General features: G+C 36.5%; 1 protein-coding gene across 1 annotated transcript; it reads right to left on the bottom strand.

Annotated features, from left to right (window-relative positions):
• Positions 1-1,004: 1,004 nt before the first annotated feature.
• LOC127628840 (carbonic anhydrase 6-like) lies at positions 1,005-9,805 on the bottom strand. The gene is made up of 10 exons (XM_052105775.1): positions 9,616-9,805; positions 8,896-9,075; positions 5,869-6,017; positions 5,357-5,452; positions 4,231-4,297; positions 3,000-3,157; positions 2,782-2,908; positions 2,598-2,681; positions 2,143-2,163; positions 1,005-2,014 (listed from the first exon to the last, which is right to left on the bottom strand). Exons 1-10 carry the CDS (start codon positions 9,698-9,700, stop codon positions 1,398-1,400), a joined length of 1,584 nt encoding a protein of 527 aa, XP_051961735.1. The 5' UTR covers positions 9,701-9,805; the 3' UTR covers positions 1,005-1,397.
• Between the last annotated feature and the right edge of the window lie 9,086 nt (positions 9,806-18,891).

Raw genomic sequence — 18,891 nt, forward strand, 5'->3', positions numbered from 1 at the left:
AGGATTCTTGGTTTGATAGATTTGAGATGTTCCGGCAGTCTTCTCGACCACCAGCCTTCATGATGGCCGGCTCGGTTCACTGGCTCTCAAACTTCACAGTTGGCCTGGTTTTCCACTTTTTTAGAGTCAGAGTTCAAATGAAGCATTGGTTGAAATGGTTGAAATTTCAGATGATTTGAAAGATCTTCCCATGAATGCAACTCCTACAATTGGTAGTTTGGTGCTAAACTACTACGGATTACTTTTTGTGAACTAAAATTTAATAAAATAGAAATAAAACAGAAAACAATTGTCAAACATACAGTATAGTATCTAAGCACATATCTGAACACAGTCTGGGACATTGTTTAAATCAGTTCTGAAATTTCTCTAAAAAACATGTAAAATAACTTCCTCAGGAGAATTTAATCTCCATTTAATCTCATTGCTGTCAAGGAGAAACAGTAGAGCTATTGAAGTGATCTCAATTGTTATTTGTCTTTCATATGGGATCAAAGTGGACTAGAAGGAGTAAATAAGAAACAAAAAAGTGCCCTCATGGTTTTCGTTTGTGTGTCTGTCTGCAGAGTCCTAGGTGCACACAGCTTCGTAATTGTCACTTGCATCTGTCTTGCCACACTTATCTATATCTGGGTGGTCATACCAGAAACTAAAATTAAGACCTTTCTGGACATCAGCAAGCTTTTTGCTCAGAGAAACTAGGTGGAGATTGTAGTGGAGGCCGATGACTCTGAGATCAAAGAGAATGGAGTGGAAAGCAGTGGACAAGTAATTAAGAGCACATTTCTCTGAGCTGACTGGTAACAACAAATTAACTAAAGTTGAAGCATTTGTTTAAGAATATATTGTTTTCATGACATTATGTATTTTTTATGTACATAAATACAGATAATTACAAATAATAAATATGTAAATACCAAATGTTTTATGTATTGTTTTAATAAAACACAATATTAAGGATAAAATATAATTGAAGTTTATTGAAATGTTTCAGATATGACTCACATTATTAAACCAGGTAAAATACATTGAAATGCTTATATTCAAGATCCAAAATAAACTTTTTGCAACACCTGCCACCACCCAAAAAAATATCTCTTGTCAACCATATATATATATATATATATATATATATATATATATATATATATATGAAAATTAATAAATTGTCCTTATATTCCTTATGTTATTAAAAAACACGGTCATTGCATCATTTTTATCATCATATATGATGTGAACTTAATGCAAGACACAATTTTTTAATAATCTAAAATACAGAGTGAATTAAAAAAAATAGCATTTAATCCCCCGGGACAGTATACATTACAAGTTTGCAAAGCTAATATTGCTGATATTGACATTTGTTTAAAAATGACTGCAGGCAGTGGTGCTCTCTCTCAGTGGCAAACCTGTTCAGCCTGAAGCTGAACTCCTCCATACAGCCTAAGCTGTGTGATGCCCCAGCTCAAGACATTTCCTTTTGCTTTTCCATTACCGCACGACATTTGCTCCTCAATCTCCTCCACAGTCAACACGTAATCCCACACATTCACATCTGTCATTTGGCCCACAAATGCATCTGTAGCTGAGATTCCTAAAAAGCCATCCTGGTCCATCCCTAGAATAAGGGTTCCTCCAGATGCAATGGTATACCCTGCACGAATATTCCGTTCTTCGCCGACCAGTCCATTCACCCACAGCTCAGCCCCTCCAGTATGAGAGGACCAGGTAAAGCAGTAATTTGTCCAGTCTTGGGATTGACGGTCAAAAGGCAAATTCACAAACTCATCGCCGACCCAGAGACCCACTTGTAAGCCCAAAGTGATCATGAGCTCTTTGTCATTGTGTGAGGTGGAGTAGGACAGCACGGTGAGGTCATGCATTGGCGGTGTATGGACGTTCATGCAGGCTGTGAAGGACTGCAGGTTCATTGGATGAGTTAAGTTCACCAAGGCATAACTCTCCAGATTCTTTTCAGAGAAGTACAGGACCAGTGGCGACAGAGATTGTGGACCTCGGGAAGAAAAAGAATCCATGCAAAATTTAAATCCTACATATTTACACTTGTTTTTCCAACAATTGAACTATATTTGATGAATGTCTTCTACTTATTCTAAAATTATACTTTTCTAAAATACTCACCCATACTTGTAGATGATGGTCCTTGAAAAGAATACAGCAAATACATGTCAAAGTTTGTTTTTTATATATTTTTTAGAGTTTAAGAATGTATATTGAGAATGTGTTACTTAAAGGTGATATGTGTAATCATTTAATCAATACTTCTCCAATTCCATCTTAATATGCATAGAACACTATAAGTAGTTTGAATGTTGATTTCCTTGAAAAGTGTAAACCTTTCAAGGCACTATCAGCATTGCTCTTCAGATCAACATGAGGCCTATAGCCTTCCCCACTGCACGTGCCTGCAATGCTGTAAGTTTGGGTCAAGACAATCAGTTTTTCCAACTAATGGCTGACGTGAAGAGTGTTCAACAAAACTACAATTGCAATTCTGTTTGCTAACGCTTGAGCCTCAGAAATTACACACTTCACCTTTAAGGAAACTCAGAGGGCATTTCTAATGGAAATTATACCTGAAAGCACTTTTTTGTCCAGCGACATAATAAGGCTCTCAATCTTTTTAAGCTTAGACTCGATCTCCTCTTGGCGGCATATTCCTGCAAACCATAGAAAAGAGAAGGAGAAAATTCTCAGGTACTGCAGACCTGTCAATTAGTGCTTTTTGTCACTGCTGGAAATGAAAAGAACAGGCCTAACCTCCTTTGCCCAGACGTGGGAGGAAAGAAGACTCCACCACTCTGTCATTCAGAGGCTGGGCCATCCGGTAGTCATTCCACAGGGTCTTATTTTCATGGTCCATTAATGTGCTCTCCAATTTCCTGATCTGAAGGTCATCGCATTAAAAGTTAAAGGAACAGCAAAAAAGATTGAAAACATTTTCTTGTGAACTTCCTGAGGTGGCAAAAGGGGCACACCTGATTGTGAGAAAGGGTAATGGGGGTATCAAACACTGTCCACAGAATGCTCTCGTGGCATGGCGGTGTGGTGAGCGAGCCTTGATATCTGAAAAAGTGGTTGAGGTTCTCTGGTAGCATGGAGCGTACATTCAAGTTAGAGATATTCATAGACTGGCCTGTGAACAGTAACAGAGAAAAATATGGAAAACATAGACAAGACACAGCCATGAGACTTATAGTATAAAACAGTGTCTCTCAAATGGTTTTACTTCAGGACCCAGATTTTACATTGGCCATCAAGTGGCGAACCAACATTGTGGTTGGCACAAACCATATTTATTCTTGTTAGCAAAGAATCTGCTCCAAATTTAAAGGAATATTCTGAGTTCAATACAAGTTTAGCTCAATCATCTGCATTTGAAGCATAATGTTGATGACCACAAAAAAAAAAAGAAGCATAAATAGCAGTTACATTTAGGCACTTTACAATGGAAGGGAAAGGGGGTCAGTCTATAAACAGTAAAATACACATTGTTTTGAAAGTATAGCCACAAGATGTAAACATTATACACTTTAACATGATTTTAGTGTGCTAAAATCATTTACTAAACATATCTGTGAAAAGTTATATCTAATTGTAAAGGGATTCATGGAAAGGAGGAGGCAAGAACCGGCTTAATGATATAAATAATAGTTTCCTATAAAACTTAATCAAAAAGACGAACACACACACACACACACACACACACACACACACACACACACACACACACAGGTGTCAGGCAGCAGTCCGTAAATCTCTCTCGGTCACACTGCTGCCTTCAGTCGACCTTTATCCCTCTCGAGGGCTAATTAGCCTGATTAGGGGCCGGGTGTGCAGGGTGTGAATCACGACCCGGCCCTGGCCCCGCCCTCCGCCCTGCCACACCAATGTTACAACTATTTTTTAACATGACGACGTAAATCCTATATGCCATTTTATCACACAAAAATCCAATTGAACTGATTTTATCACACAAGTCATATTAACATCTACAGTATAATGTTTACATCTTATGGTCATGATCCTGCCTCTTTGGTCTTGTTTTATTGAGTTTTGGCAGGATTGTGACAGTTCCCTCTACCCATCTCTCAGGTCGACCCATGTGCTGTTGTTTTTCTCTCTCCTCGTGTTTCTCTCAGGTGCTGCTCAGCCCAATAATTCTGATATAATTTATTTGAAAAGTTCATCCCAGATGTTTTGCATTACCTGCATACTTGACCTTTGCCAGGTTTGCAATGAAATCACTGTAGTATGTGTTCTCAAAATGCCCATCCTAAAGAAAGGATCCATACAAATCCATACATTACTACAGGCAATATCTAAACATATTATTTTCAGTATTTTTTCTGTACAATTCTATTGAGTTGAAAATGGTAGATGTATTTACTTGATTTAGTTCATAAACTCCCATGTTATTAGTAGCTATTAAACCACAACGATGTAAAGTCAATTGAGCCATTGACGTGAATATATTGTTGGAAATAAAACCTCACACAGCGTTTTCATGAACACATTTTTGATCACTATTAAAAGCCCAGCTATTACCCAAGCAATTGCAGAGCCAGAGATTTGCTTCTGAACTACATATTGAAGCAGAGCAGAATGCCTGTGGGTGTGTTGCCAAAGCAATGACCTCTCCCAGTACAATGGCAATGGCAGCTTATGACCTGCGCATCTTGTAGGAACAGAATGTCAGATAATAACCTATTTAGGTCAGAGAATGCAGATGTCTAACTATCATTCTATGTGCTTCAGGCAATGTGGGGTCATTTGGTGCTTTGCCCAGCTCCTAAAGAGCTTAAAGTAAATAAAAAACTACAAAAGCCCCAGCATTGATGGATAATTTATGTTTTGTATTATATGTTATTTCTTACCTATATTTCAATAGTTATTTATCTTCCAATATTAATTTCCCTTAATCCATAAGATGGCAGCATTGCCCCAAAAAAGCTTGAAAATATATATGTTTTAAATCTATCATCCTCATGTTTTACCAAACCTATACTTTTTTTCTTCTTTGGAACACAAAAGATGTTACACCCAGTCTACACTTTACACAAGCGGCATGTCAATAGCAATAGAACCAATTACAATCAATGATTCTGTCTTTACTGGAAGCCTCAGTTTCCAAAGAAACAAAAAAGAAAAACAGCATGAGGGTGAGTGAATGATGACAGAATTTTAATTTTGTGGCAATCTAAAAGATTTTTTATTTATTCTTTTCCAAAGAATCACAAAATCGAAATGTTATTCCTCTTTCAAACCGGACCAGAAATGTAACTACAGACTTTAACATGATGTTTACAGTAAATTCATAAATATTCCATCTTACCTCATAAAAAAGGGCTAAAACTGCTAGGCCATCTGGTTTATCTTTGGCCTCTATAAAGCTGCTGTACTTCTCAGAGTTGTAGTGAACGATATGGAGCTATGACACAGAATTCAAACAGGAAAGTGTTAAATACATTGCAATGCAAATTTTGAAATGTAAGGTTTAAAACATATTTTAGATCTAACATCCTCTGCATTGTTTATTTGAAGCTTACTCAACACTCTTGAGTGCAACTCATCTTTCTGTAACCTCAAATGCTGGAATTCTATTTATAATACAGTTAGAAGCGCATTTCTGTCTAAAACAGAATGTGACATATTAAGATTTCAGGCAAGTGTCCAGCAGCACTTGAATGGATAAGCCATCAGCCATACAGCCACTGAAGAATATAATGCTTTAAAAAATACATTTAGGCATTTAAAACTAGGATGTCTCTCTGTGTTTATTATGCATTAATCAGATGATTTATATTTGTGGTGGGGTCACAATGAATTATGTAATTAGTAATCTACTTCAGCCATGTAGCGGATGCCATCCACTGTGTGCTCTGATCCACTGGCCTCCAGGTCCCAGCCTCCCCAGTGCAGATGCATTTGGACAGCAGTATAGTGATTTGGAAAACCTTTGGTAATCATCATAGTCTGAGGCAAATGAATTTCCACTGTCAAAAACAAGATTGTGGATCATATTTATGGAAGGGAAACTAATTTAACCCATAAAGATCACATAGATTGAACAAAATAGTGGGAGGAAGCCATGCATTATAAAAAACAGACACTACAAGGATACTCTATTAAAACAAAAATATAAATCGATATGGTTACAACTATAACCCAAGTTCTTTGAAAAAAAGTAATGACACACTGCGATAACTGCTGATGTTATGGGAAGCTCCGCCCAGGAGTGACAATCTCTGAAGCCCTTTAGAATCCCACCAATTTATTGGCAGATGGCGCTTGTGTTCGCTTCCTCCCTGTCTTGATTTTATCTATCAACATGATTGGCCAGGGAGTGTCTCGTGACTCCCATCAAATCAAATCACACATAAAAACTTGAATGGCAGTTGCAGATCTGGTGCCAACTGTGGAGAATACCACAAGCACAGTTCAACACCTGAAAATCCCAGCAGCACCTGAAAGGGCTTTTCGCAGTGAAAATGCCAATTGCATGATCGTGTCATGTGAGTTTAGCTTGCTCAAGCCAGATATCAGCCTCTAATTTGAAGAAACATCTCAAGGTAAATTTCATATTTCTGCTTACTAGATTCTGTGTGTCTATAATGTAGCCTGTAATTGAACTATCTGTCACTGAGATTATTAGGCTGCTGTGAGAGATTAATACAATGTTATCAATATGGCTGGGCAATAAAATTATCTAGATCTAGAAAAAAGAGAGACGTCCTCGATCAAACTTTTGTGTAGTTTTCTATATTTAGCCTATGTTCTACATCTAGAACAGGGGTGTTCATTATATCAATCGTGATAGCAAGAGCACCACTGGTTGGTTGATCTAGATGAAATATAAAAGATTGACTTTTCATTTCCTGACGCTTGTAGCTGCGCGCTGTTTGATTGACAGGTATCTTAATACAACGATTTAGCGCTAATGCGGGTTCACACCTAAATTATCAAATACACTTTAGAATTCCACCACCGTCTTGATGAGGATTTAATGTAAACGCAGTAATTTATGTCTAAAGTGAATTTAAACAGTAGGACAAAAAGCATATTTGCATCAAAATGTAGGACTTGAAGTATACATGAAACCAAATTGAGCACTGTCTAGTAGGCTATATGTCATATAAAGGCTACTAATCAAACAATAATAACAAGGAAACATGAAAACCACTCACTACTTTTGACTGAATTACTTGAGTAGCTTTAAAAATATTAATGTTATAGAATAAAACAGTGACATTTTTTATAATAATATTTTTTAATATATTGTAAAAAAATGTATAATACTGACTCCTGATTTAGAGAGTATGTTCATTGGTATAATAAATTACAGGAAAGTAAGGGTGATACAATTATTTATAATTATGATTAGCCTATATAAAGATAGAAAAGTATCAACATTTGCAGAGCAATACTTCAGCAAAACATTCCACCAGTCGCAATCTTAAAAACATAGTGCATCATGCATTAGAATAAGAACACAAATATTTCTTGGCTTAAAAGATACAAGAACTAAATCAATGTTGAACAATGTACCTCAAAAGGAGGACAATGTGGCCCATCATGTGCTAGTTAAAGAAATATTTCACACAAAAATGAAAATTCTCTCATCATTTACTCACCCTCATGCCATCTGTCTATGACTTTCTTTCTTCAGGACACAAATTAAGATTTTTAGAAGAATATTTAAGCTCTGTGGGTCCATTCAATGTAAGTGAAGGGGTGCCAAAATTGTGATGCTCCAAAAAGCACATAAAAGCAGCTTAAAAGTAATACAAACAACTCCAGTGGTTTAATCCATGACTTCAGAATTGATATGACAGGTGTGGGTGAGAAACAGATCAATATTTAAGTCCATTTTTGCTAGAAGTTCTTCTCTCTGCCCAGTAGATGGCGATATGCATGAAGAATGTGAATCACCAAAAACACAAGAGGAAAGTGAAAGTTAAAGTGGAGACTGACTGAGCAGGGAGGAGAATTAATAGTAAAAAAAGGAATTAAATATTGATCTGTTTCTCAACACATCTATCATATCGCTTCTGAAGACGCGGATTAAATAACTGGAGTCACATGGATTAGACTACTTTTATGCTGATTTATGTGATTTGTGGAGCTTCAGTATTTTAGCACCGATTCACTTTCATTGTATGGACCAAAAGAAATATTCTTCTAAAAATCTTAATTTGTGTTCTGCAGAAGAAAGAAAGTCATACACATCAGGATGGCATGAAGGTGAGGAAATGATGAGGGAATTTTTGGGTGAATTATTCCTTTTTAAGCGTGATGTAGCCCCTGTACCAAACAACTTTTCCCATGCCTGCTCTACCTCCTCTATTGTGCAGGACATGACGTGCCAACGATCCTGCTTATTTAGTATTTTTTGCATTCCTTGCATTGTTTGAACATGTTTTATGCACAACAATAATGCTGTTAGCATTAAGGGTAATTTAGACCGTTAGAGAAACTGATTTTAATGTAATTGCTTCATACATTACGATTTAAAATGGTGATCAGTATAATGAAAATAACTTTTCTATAATTTCTAATAATCTTTTCATTTCTGTTATCATGTCTCACTTTTATTTTTGGAATCAGATTCATGTAGTGTCAATCATAGATATTGGTATACAGTGTTAATTATAATGGGGCATAGGTTTTGCACTCAATACTCACTACTCAACTTTTTTACTCTACTCACATTAAAATTTTTTTGGGAAGTAAATGTACTTCTACTTGAGTGAAATCATTTAGTGAATGATTTTTCAGTGTTCTTTCCACCCCTGCCTAAATAACTTTTGCAGAGATGTAGGGTGTGTATCTCCCGTTAATACAATAATTTTACGACATAAGAACTATGAATACCTGAATGTCCATTGTTTATCATGAGAAAGTTCCCTTGCATCTCATCATAACCTGTCAACTCGAGCAGTTGCATTCGCGGATTGTAACGCACTTTGCGTCTCTGAATGTCAATGGGAGACTGTTGGTTCCCACCGCACTCTTGAAACTTTTCTGCCCAGTGCTTCTGATCCAGTTCTCCCTCTGTATGAAACCAAGAGACATTTCAGCAGAGCATGCATCATATTTCTCACATAAACAGCAATCAAAATATGATCATATCAAGGCATTTTATATGAGTCGAGCAAACTGGCTTAACTCACAATATAAGAAAGAGAACATGTACAAATATTGATAGAACCCTGAGCTGAAGCCTATATGCTGTTGTGCATTATTAGTAGTAGTAGTAGGATTTTGTAATTGGCCTATTTAGGATATGTAGACTATTATTTATTTATCAAGCTATTGCTTACAACTGACACTGTAAAATTTATTAAACAAATTTAACTATTTAATATAAATCATAAGTGTTTGTAATGTAAAACTAGTTGTAAAGTTTGGCAGTATTCATTGTTTAGTAATATACAATTAACTGTTTATTACCTTATAAACGTAGCCTATATAGGCTATTTGCTAGCGCAGCGGGAACCATAAGATTGATTGTGTGTATATATATATTTGTGATTGCTTTTTCTTTTCTTTTTTATTATTAGTTCTCTACATTTTCAAAATAGAAGCACTTGCCTGAGTATGTCCACTTTGCTCCATCTATTCCAGCCAATGCAACATCCACCAAACCCGCATATAACAGCACTGCAAACAGCTCCATACTCAAACTTGAGCAGTAATCTCACTGTGTTGATGTGTGCTCTGAAGTTTCCACGTGCCTATCTCACAGGATTGTAAAGAGGTGCTGAATGTAACACCAAGTGCAACGGCTTACACCCAGAATGCCGAAGGCGTGTAGTAACATGGTAATTTAGAGATGGTTTTGACGTATTGGCAAACTACATTGTTACTGGATAGCCTTGTTTGCAGGTAGTTTCTCCATTTACACACACACACACACACACACACACACACACACACACACACACACACACACACACACACACACACACACACAGGGTTGGGAGGGTTACTTTTGAAATGTATTCCATTGTAGATTACAGAATACATGCTTTAAAATGTCATTTGTAATGTATTTCGTTTGATCACTCAAGGGCAGTAATGTATTCTAAATACTTTGGATTACTTCTTCAGCACCGGTTTTTTCACTTGTTTTGACTATAATCTCAGAGTACAGTAAGACAAAATACACATGTTAAAAATACATACTCTGAAAAAACTAAATATCTTATGCAGCGTTGTTTCTAAAACAAGATCAATCTAATCAATCTAGTTTTAAGGATTTTTAGATATTTTTATAGGAAAACAATACAAAAATTACCAAGAATAAGATTTTTGCCCTACTATCAAAGATCTTCCTAGAAAAAAAATTAATTATGATCCAACGTGAATTTTCTTGATAAAAAATTTGATCATCGTGTCTGGTAACATGTGTATGTAAATTGGCTAGAAATAGCATTTTAGCTTAGCGTAAAGCTGACAATTTACACAAGGTTTATTTCCATTTCTTCTGCTCCAAACTTACTTCAAACTTACTTCTCTGTCTGCTCGTATGAATGTAACACATCATAAGAAAGTGTTTCACTGCTGTTCAAATGCACTTTTGATCGCATCATTTATATGTATAAATGTTTTCCATCTGAAAGGACTAAATATTAAATTAAACAAATGATAATAAAATGCAAAGTAATCTCTTCAGTAATCAAAATACTTTTTGAATGTAACTGTATTCTAATTGCCAATTATTAAAATTGAAACTGTAGTGGAATACAGTTACTTATATTTTTTATTTTAAATAAGTAATCCTGTTACATGTATTTCCAACCTTGTATATTCACATACATACATACTTTATTTAAAGATAGAGATGTATAAAGTATATGTATATATATATATATATATATATGTATGTATGTATTTATTTATATACTCAAATTTAACAAACAAAAAATAGAATAAAAACTGCCATTTTTAGTATTTAAATTCTTTTTTTTTTGCATTTATGTTCAAGTAGTCTATGTGACTTTTTATCTGTGAAAAGCAAATAAACATATTTAAAATGTGTCTTTTACATATATAACCTTACTCCTATTTCAGATTTCTACAGGGGTTGTAAATTACATTAATAATGTGTGTATGTTTTTTTTAGATATCCCATACTATTGCATGAAAAAAAATAAAAATAACAGGACAGTCTCCATGGTGCACTCATGAAAAATATGAATTAATACAGCATTAATAATAATAGGTAAATACATGCTGTGTCAATAATTACATGTAAAATATAGTTTTTGTCTGTATTCCACTGTAATTACTTAATTAATAAAAACAATTGCACTGTTGTGTAAAGTGTCAGCATAATGTTATCAAACAAGTTTTACAAGTATATTATTTGTTATTTCTTGTCTGTTAAATTAAATATGATCCCAGCACTTTACATTGACAAACAAGGGTAGGGCTGCTTCATATTTTCCAGGGAAAAGAAAACTCGGTGCATGGCAACTGCTAGCAAACTGAATCACCAACACACTCTCACGGCACTTAAACTTGTTTTGTCAAGTTGCCGGATATATCAAACAACTAAGTCAATTGTTCTGCTTGGCTAAATGAAGCATAAATATGTTTTACTCCTGAGTAAAGATGTTTAACAGCCCTAGACACTAAAAGTTGTGTGACAGTTGTCAAGACATGTTTTGACAAGTTGTTCAAGGGAAGTGCAAATTTGAGAGAAACTGGAGAACAACATCTAGAGCAATGACAACATCAAAAGCAATGGCAAGCACTAGGCTTGAGAACCAGTAACTTGAAAATTTATTGTAAATCTTATAATTAAGTTTCGTTCTCATTAATATTTTTATTAAAATCACTGAACCGTATGCTATTTTAATGCAACCTTGTTTTATAATAAATAAAAAAGTAAAGTGTAAAATGCTGTTTACACATACTGTATGTACTTTTTTCTCAGTCAAACTTTTACAGGGCGGAGGGCGGGTCCGGGTCGTTATTACAAACACCCGGCCCCTAATCAGGCTAATCAAGCCTCAAAGATGGATAAAGGCTGACCGGAAGCTGCAGTGCAAGAGAGAGAGAGAGAGAGAGAGAGAGAGAGAGAGAGAGAGATTTCTCTCTCACTCTTTTTTTCCTCTCATACACTTGTGTGTGTTTGTCTTATTGTTTAGTTCTTCATTAAACTATTATTTATATCGTCAAGCCGGTTCTCACCTCCTCCTTTCCATTAATCCTTTTCCAACAACATTGACAAAGAAAAGCAAAACATATATTCACAGAATCAACATTTAACTAGGGCTGTCAATCGATTAAAATTTGTAATCAAATGAATTACATGGTGTCCCAATACAAATATTTGCTGAGAAAGACCCTCATATAACAATAATTCAATATATAATGAAGAAATTATTATACATAGTTATCTTTAAATATTAAAAAATTATATATATGTATAAATGTGGCGTGGGGGCGTGGTCGTGTGTCGGTCTGCGGGAGAGAGAGAGAGCGGTAAGGCTTGTCACATGGTTTATAATCAACAATAACACCTGTGTCTTGATATAGTGATGCAGAGACATAAAAGGAACGCAGACCGTCACACGACCACGCCCCCACGCCACAATAAATAAAATAAAAAAATAATCAGATAATTAAAATGCATTACATTCTTGTGGCAGAAGAATTCATCATTGATAAAACCATTCAAAAAGTGGTTTTAGAATACAATGTATTGTTTACTACCATATTATTGATCATAAGTCAGTCATTGGCATACAGTTCACAGAAATCCATTTCACAAGTTAATTTGTCAATCAGTTGGAGATTTATTATGAGGGCTTGTTTAAGAACCCGTCAATGAACACCTGCGTCAGACATTTATTTTTAGAAACAAGCCAGGGGTATACATAGTACACAATACTACAGATATATTTTACAATAATGCCAAGACATTATATTCATTACATAGTGCAATGGTTTTCAATGCTTTGGAGTTGTTGGAGGTACAAAGAGTATTTAAATAATATATAAAATCTTTAAAAAAAAGTGCAAATAGGGGCTTTGTAGACATAAATTTACACTTATGTATAAAAAAAAAACTTGGCAAGAAAAATAAACAGATTAATCAGAAAATATTAACTTACGTTATCAAAACTGTGAAAACCAAATAAAACATCTTTATAAAGCAAAGAAAAACTAGTTAAAATAGAGGTACGTACAAACAAACTAAATTTTCTCCAAAATACTACAGCGTGGACACATTCCCCAAAAAAGATGAGGGGCAGATTTATGTACAGCATTACAGAAGGAGCAAAGTGCATCTATTTCAGGGAGCATGTTTCTTAAATAAAGATTGACTGGGTAAAAATGGTGGAACAGTTTAAAGGACACATCCTTAACCGGTAATTAAATATTTGTGAGGTAAAGACCATACGACCTTAGGTCACTGTGTCAAGTTAAATATAGTTTAATACTTAATCTTTAAACACATCTTGAGATCCCTTGGTTCGTATTTGCGCTCCTTCAAGTGTTTTGAACACAAGAACGTAATGCACTGTAACGAACACTGGATGAGATGGATTCAGTTGCAGAAAACAGCTTTATTGAAAAGACTGGCACAAGTACAAAGGGGCAAATCCAGAGGAGCGTAGTGAGACGAGAGCATAAATTCGAAGCCAGGAGATCAGGTAAACAAAACAAAACACGAGAATGAACTAACTGGGAAAAGACAAGTGAAACACTAGAGTTGGCAAAGCAGAGTGAGTAACAAACAATAACCAACAAAGCTAAAGTGAAAGGGCAGGGTATAAATAGAGAAAATAAACAATGCAGGTGAAACTAATACTCAGGTGATTGGGAACGAGTGTGAGAGCTGGAAGAGGCGGAGTGGACTTGGGAACTGGAGTTCATGACACGCACGTTTATGTTGTGTGTCCGCTGAAGGGTTGTTAAAGTTTTGTTCACTGTAATAAACTGTGCGTTGCTCACACAGCTGAAATTTCACTTACTGCCCTCTGGAGTAAACAGGTGGTATTAATTGAATCTCTCAGGAAAGCATTAGATTAAATGCTTAAAAAAAAATTACATTTAAATTAATCGCACGTTATTAACGCGTTAAATCGACAGTCCTACATTTAACCCCAACTATTTCCTCTCCCCCTCCCAAACCCCAACCCCACCCTGACCTCAACAAACATCCCTGTGGGGGTTACACAAGGTTACACACAACAACAACAACAACAACAAAAAAGAGAAAAGACAAAAATATATATATATATATATATATATATATATATATATATATATATAAAGAAAAAATTATAAATCATTCACTTTTAAAACTATACTTCTCTCTCCACTGCCCCTCCCCGAGAGCCCTCCAAGAAAGCCAAATTGCTGCACCATTTCCTATCAAATTAATCTAAATTTCCCAGCCTTTTACATGACATTTCCTCGAATGCGTCCACCCTCCCCATCTCTGTGTACCACTCTTGAAATGAGGCCTCTCAAGCCGACTTCCATCCCCTTAGAACAATCTGTCTGCTGATCATAACACTTTTATAAACACCCAATTTTGTATGTGTTTATCCCCTATATTAATGATCGCCCCATTGAGTCTGGGGCAAAGTTAAATTTGAGTGCCCAATACACCACACATAAAACTGAACCCTCAACCAAAATTTTTGGATCTTAACACACCATCAAAAACATGTTGGTTGTGTCCCCATCCTCTAATTTGCATCGCCAGCAGGTGGGTATGTCTTTCAGACCAAGCCTATACGAACACTATTCCTGGGGCGTCCCCTTGGTCTAGGTGCAGGGTGATTGGTGTGCGTTAGATGGTACTCCTGGGTTAATGAGGGATCTAAGATGTCTCTGGCGGCTACCCATGATCTCTCCTCTGGTCAGTATCCCTCCCAGTCCACCAAATATTGCAACTGGCTCCCTCATCATCTTGAGTCCATGATCTCTCTGACCAGGTATGCTGGAGCTCCATCAATCTCCAAAGGTGGTGGAGGTTCCATTTCCAGGATTCCAGGGCCAGATGCAAGGTGGACCAGTTTTAACAATGACACATGAAAGGAAGGAGAGATTTTAGTCTATAGGTCACATGATCTATTTGTCTTATGATACAAAATGGACCTTCATACCTGGGGCTGAGCTTCCTGCAGGGTACCCGCAATCGAAGATCCCTTGAAGATTACCAGACTCTCTGACCTGGCTGGTAGTTGGGGTGGGGACGTCTCCTACAGTTGGCCTGAATACGTTGAGACTGGATGGCACGTTGAAACAGGAAGTGAGAGAGTTTAGAATTCAGGTGAGGGCTCCCTCTGGTGGACGGGAGGCCGCTCAGATGTTACAAAAGCAAAAGCTTATGCGCCACACCTCCTGCAATCACCCCTGGAAAATCATTCTTCTTTCTTATCGCAGCTGCTAATGTTTCCGGGGCAAGAGAGAACAATAATGGGGAAAGAGTGCAACCCTGCCGGATTTCCTTATCCAGAGTAAAATTACATTTACATTTATGCATTTGGCAGACGCTTTTATCCAAAGCGACTTACAGTGCACTTATTACAGGGACAATCCCCCTGGAGCAACCTGGGGTTAAGTGCCTTGCTCAAGGGCCCAACAGTGGCATCTTGGTGGTGCTGGGGCTTGAACCCCCGACCTTCTGGTCAGTAACCCTGAGCCTCAACCACTGAGCCACTGAAATTAATCCATTTGTTTGTACCGCCACTGCTGGGTGTTTATAAAGTAACTTAATCCATCCAATAAAATTATTCCTGAACCCTTACACTTCCAAAATATTAAAAAGATAATCCCATTCTACCATATCAAACATCTTTTCGGTGTTAATTGAGGCAGCAACCGGAGTCTGGTCCTTCAACACTTACTACATGATATTGATAAATGCCTAATGTTATCAGAAGAGCTACGGCTTAGAATAAACCCCACATGATCTATATGTATAAGAAATGTTATACTTAATCAGTGTGGAGCGGAGGGGGGCGGGGCCGGGTCGGAATATCGCGTGCCCGGTCCCCAATCGGCCTGATGAGGCGTGCGAGGGATAAAAGCGGCCGGTGACGATGGTTCGAGAGAGAGAGAATTACAGGCATGTCCGTCATGTGTGTGTTTATGTTTGTGTGTTTTGGTTTTGAGTTTCATTAAATATTATTTATATTGACATGCCGGTTCTCGCCTCCTCCTTCCCGGGTTTCGGCACCAATGTAACACAGTTCAGGATGGGCAAGGAGGAGGCGAGAACCGGCTTGTCAATATAAATAATATTTAATGAAACTCAAAACCAAAACACACAAACATAAACACACACATGACGGACATGCCCGTAATTCTCTCTCTCTCGAACCATAGAGTGAATTCTGATGATACATACGATATTCCGCCGGCTATGGTTTTCCATGTCCTCCAATTTCTCCTATACATGCTCCAAATACACCTCGGTTGCCAGCGGACCAGCAGACAATTCCCTCTCTGATGACTCCAGACAATCGATCCGCCTCTCGACATCCTCAACTCCTGCAACCATAACCATGAACTTCGCCTCCATGGCTGTGATCGATCGACTCATCACAGCAAGATCCTCCAAGTCAGCAACGACCCCCATCAGCATTGCCGATATGCCCAACATCTCTCGCCGCACTCCCTGCACCTCTCCAACCAAATCAACTCTCTGGCCAGCGGCCTATTCAGGGGTGTCAGTATGAGATTGTAAGTGTCTTTTAATGTCTCCAGAGCTAGAGGATTTTGAATTATTTTACATATTGTCCTCATAGAACAGTTATGGAACAGAGTGTATCGAATCTCACTTGTTATGTCATAAAAAGCATTAAAACTAGCAAAGTGCGCAGGGCTCACCGTTCACACGTCCAATTCTCATATGGCGGCATGTGACTCAGAAGCTGTGAAGTTTAAAGATTTAAACAATTGCGTCAACTAGGCCACATTTGTCTTAAAATTTTTAAATCAGACTGAATTTTTAAAGAACCTCCAGATTTTATGAATAAAGTAAAACCCCCACATTGCTATTATTATTCAGGATTTGAATCTGAAAGACAACTGTGTATTTCTGTATTGCAACCATTATGGAAATAAAGTTTAGGAAGTAAATAAATTAGCAAAAGGGACAAATAAAATATGCTAGTGTTGGGATGTCCCATCTAAGTTGCTTTATTTATCAGATATGGTGTCTACATTAAACATACAAAGGCTCTGTCTAAAGGAGGTCATCTTTATGAAGGACACTGGTAAGAAAAAACAGAGTTTTACTTTGAAGGCTTTACAGTGTTCAGTAGTTGATAATGAAGTAAAAATTCTCCAGTCAACCATATCAAGACCACTGCATAGCACTGTCCATTACTTTATTTTTAACTGTGCAAAAGCTTTAGGCACTTGTGAAAAATGTTGCATAGTGAGGATGTCTTCAAAAACAATGACATGAATACTTTTCATTTATCAATTAACATCATACAAAGTCCAGTAAAAATAAAAAATCTAAATCAATATTTGGTGTGGCCACCTATGCCTTTAAAACAGCCCCAATACTCCTAGGTACATCTGGACACAGTTTTCTTGGTTGTTGGCAGATATGATGTACAAAGCTTCTTGGAGAATTCACCACAGTTCTTCTATCTATTTAGGCTGTTTCAGTTACTTTCTGTCTCTTCATGTAATCCCAGACTGATTCGATGTTCAGTGGGGCTCTGATCTTTTATTCTAATTTTGGGAGTCTAAAATGTATTTTTCCTATTGAAACACTAAATCTGAACATATAAATAACCATCTTAAGACAAATCTTTTTGTGAAATATCTTAAGTGCCTAAAACATATAGACACTGTGATATAAGATTTTTAATTAATTAAAATTTGACAATTGTTTAAGGGTCTGAATACTTATGTCATTGTCTACTCAATCAAAATATTCAACCATATAGGCTATTATTATAATGCTATAGTAGATCACCAGGACAATTTATGCCAACTCTTCAAAGTACACTGCATGTCCAAGGGCTTGTTCAAGTAAAACGTTATAATGTCGTCCAATGAGCAGCCAGAAGATGGCGCAACAGTAATCTATCTCAATGTCATTCACTTAAAGAGACCATTGTCGACAGGACTTGGTCCATTGAGTGCTTTTGAACGAGGAGATACATTGAGACGACTTATGTTGCCTATTTTATAACATATCCGTGTGACAATGGTAAATAAAAATGCTTTCCCGCTGTGCCCATTCATAGATGGTGGAATACAAATTAATAATTTAAACAACTAATTTAAAATAATAATAATATTAATAATAAGGGTTTTCTGGTTGATAAAGATCAAGTGTATTAACTTGGAAGAAACCAACAAACACGCATCAATTATTAATTAAATGATAAAATAATAATTAAAAATATTCTATCTACCAATAAATGTTCTGTCATTATAATTGTTTGTGGTAGTGTAGTCGTCGTCATCTTTATTATCATGAGTAATATTTAATTTACATCATTTAATATATGATTTAAACAAGTGTTAATGGAACGAACTACATTTCATAAATCATAAAGTAAACTGTTAAAAAAAAACGCGATTGATGTGAAAGCATCACTATGACGCATCACTGGTAGTAGGTGATGCTCAGCACGTACTCCACACTGCACCAGTCTCCACTATAAAACATACCAAAAAGCATGAAACTACTGAGTCCATCGCAGTTCCAACACGACACCGGCTACCACTGTACCCAATAACTGCCAATGTATTTATTCTAAAGCCTTAAGATCATATAAATAAAATAATTTAAAGAATTAATACAAATTTTCGCATTCTATTTGAAGGCGGGGTCATGATGCTTGAAAACGTGCGCTTCGCCATGCAATC

Source organism: Xyrauchen texanus, chromosome 35 (genome assembly GCF_025860055.1).
Source record: "Xyrauchen texanus isolate HMW12.3.18 chromosome 35, RBS_HiC_50CHRs, whole genome shotgun sequence".
NCBI classification, from domain to species: Eukaryota; Metazoa; Chordata; class Actinopteri; order Cypriniformes; family Catostomidae; genus Xyrauchen; species Xyrauchen texanus.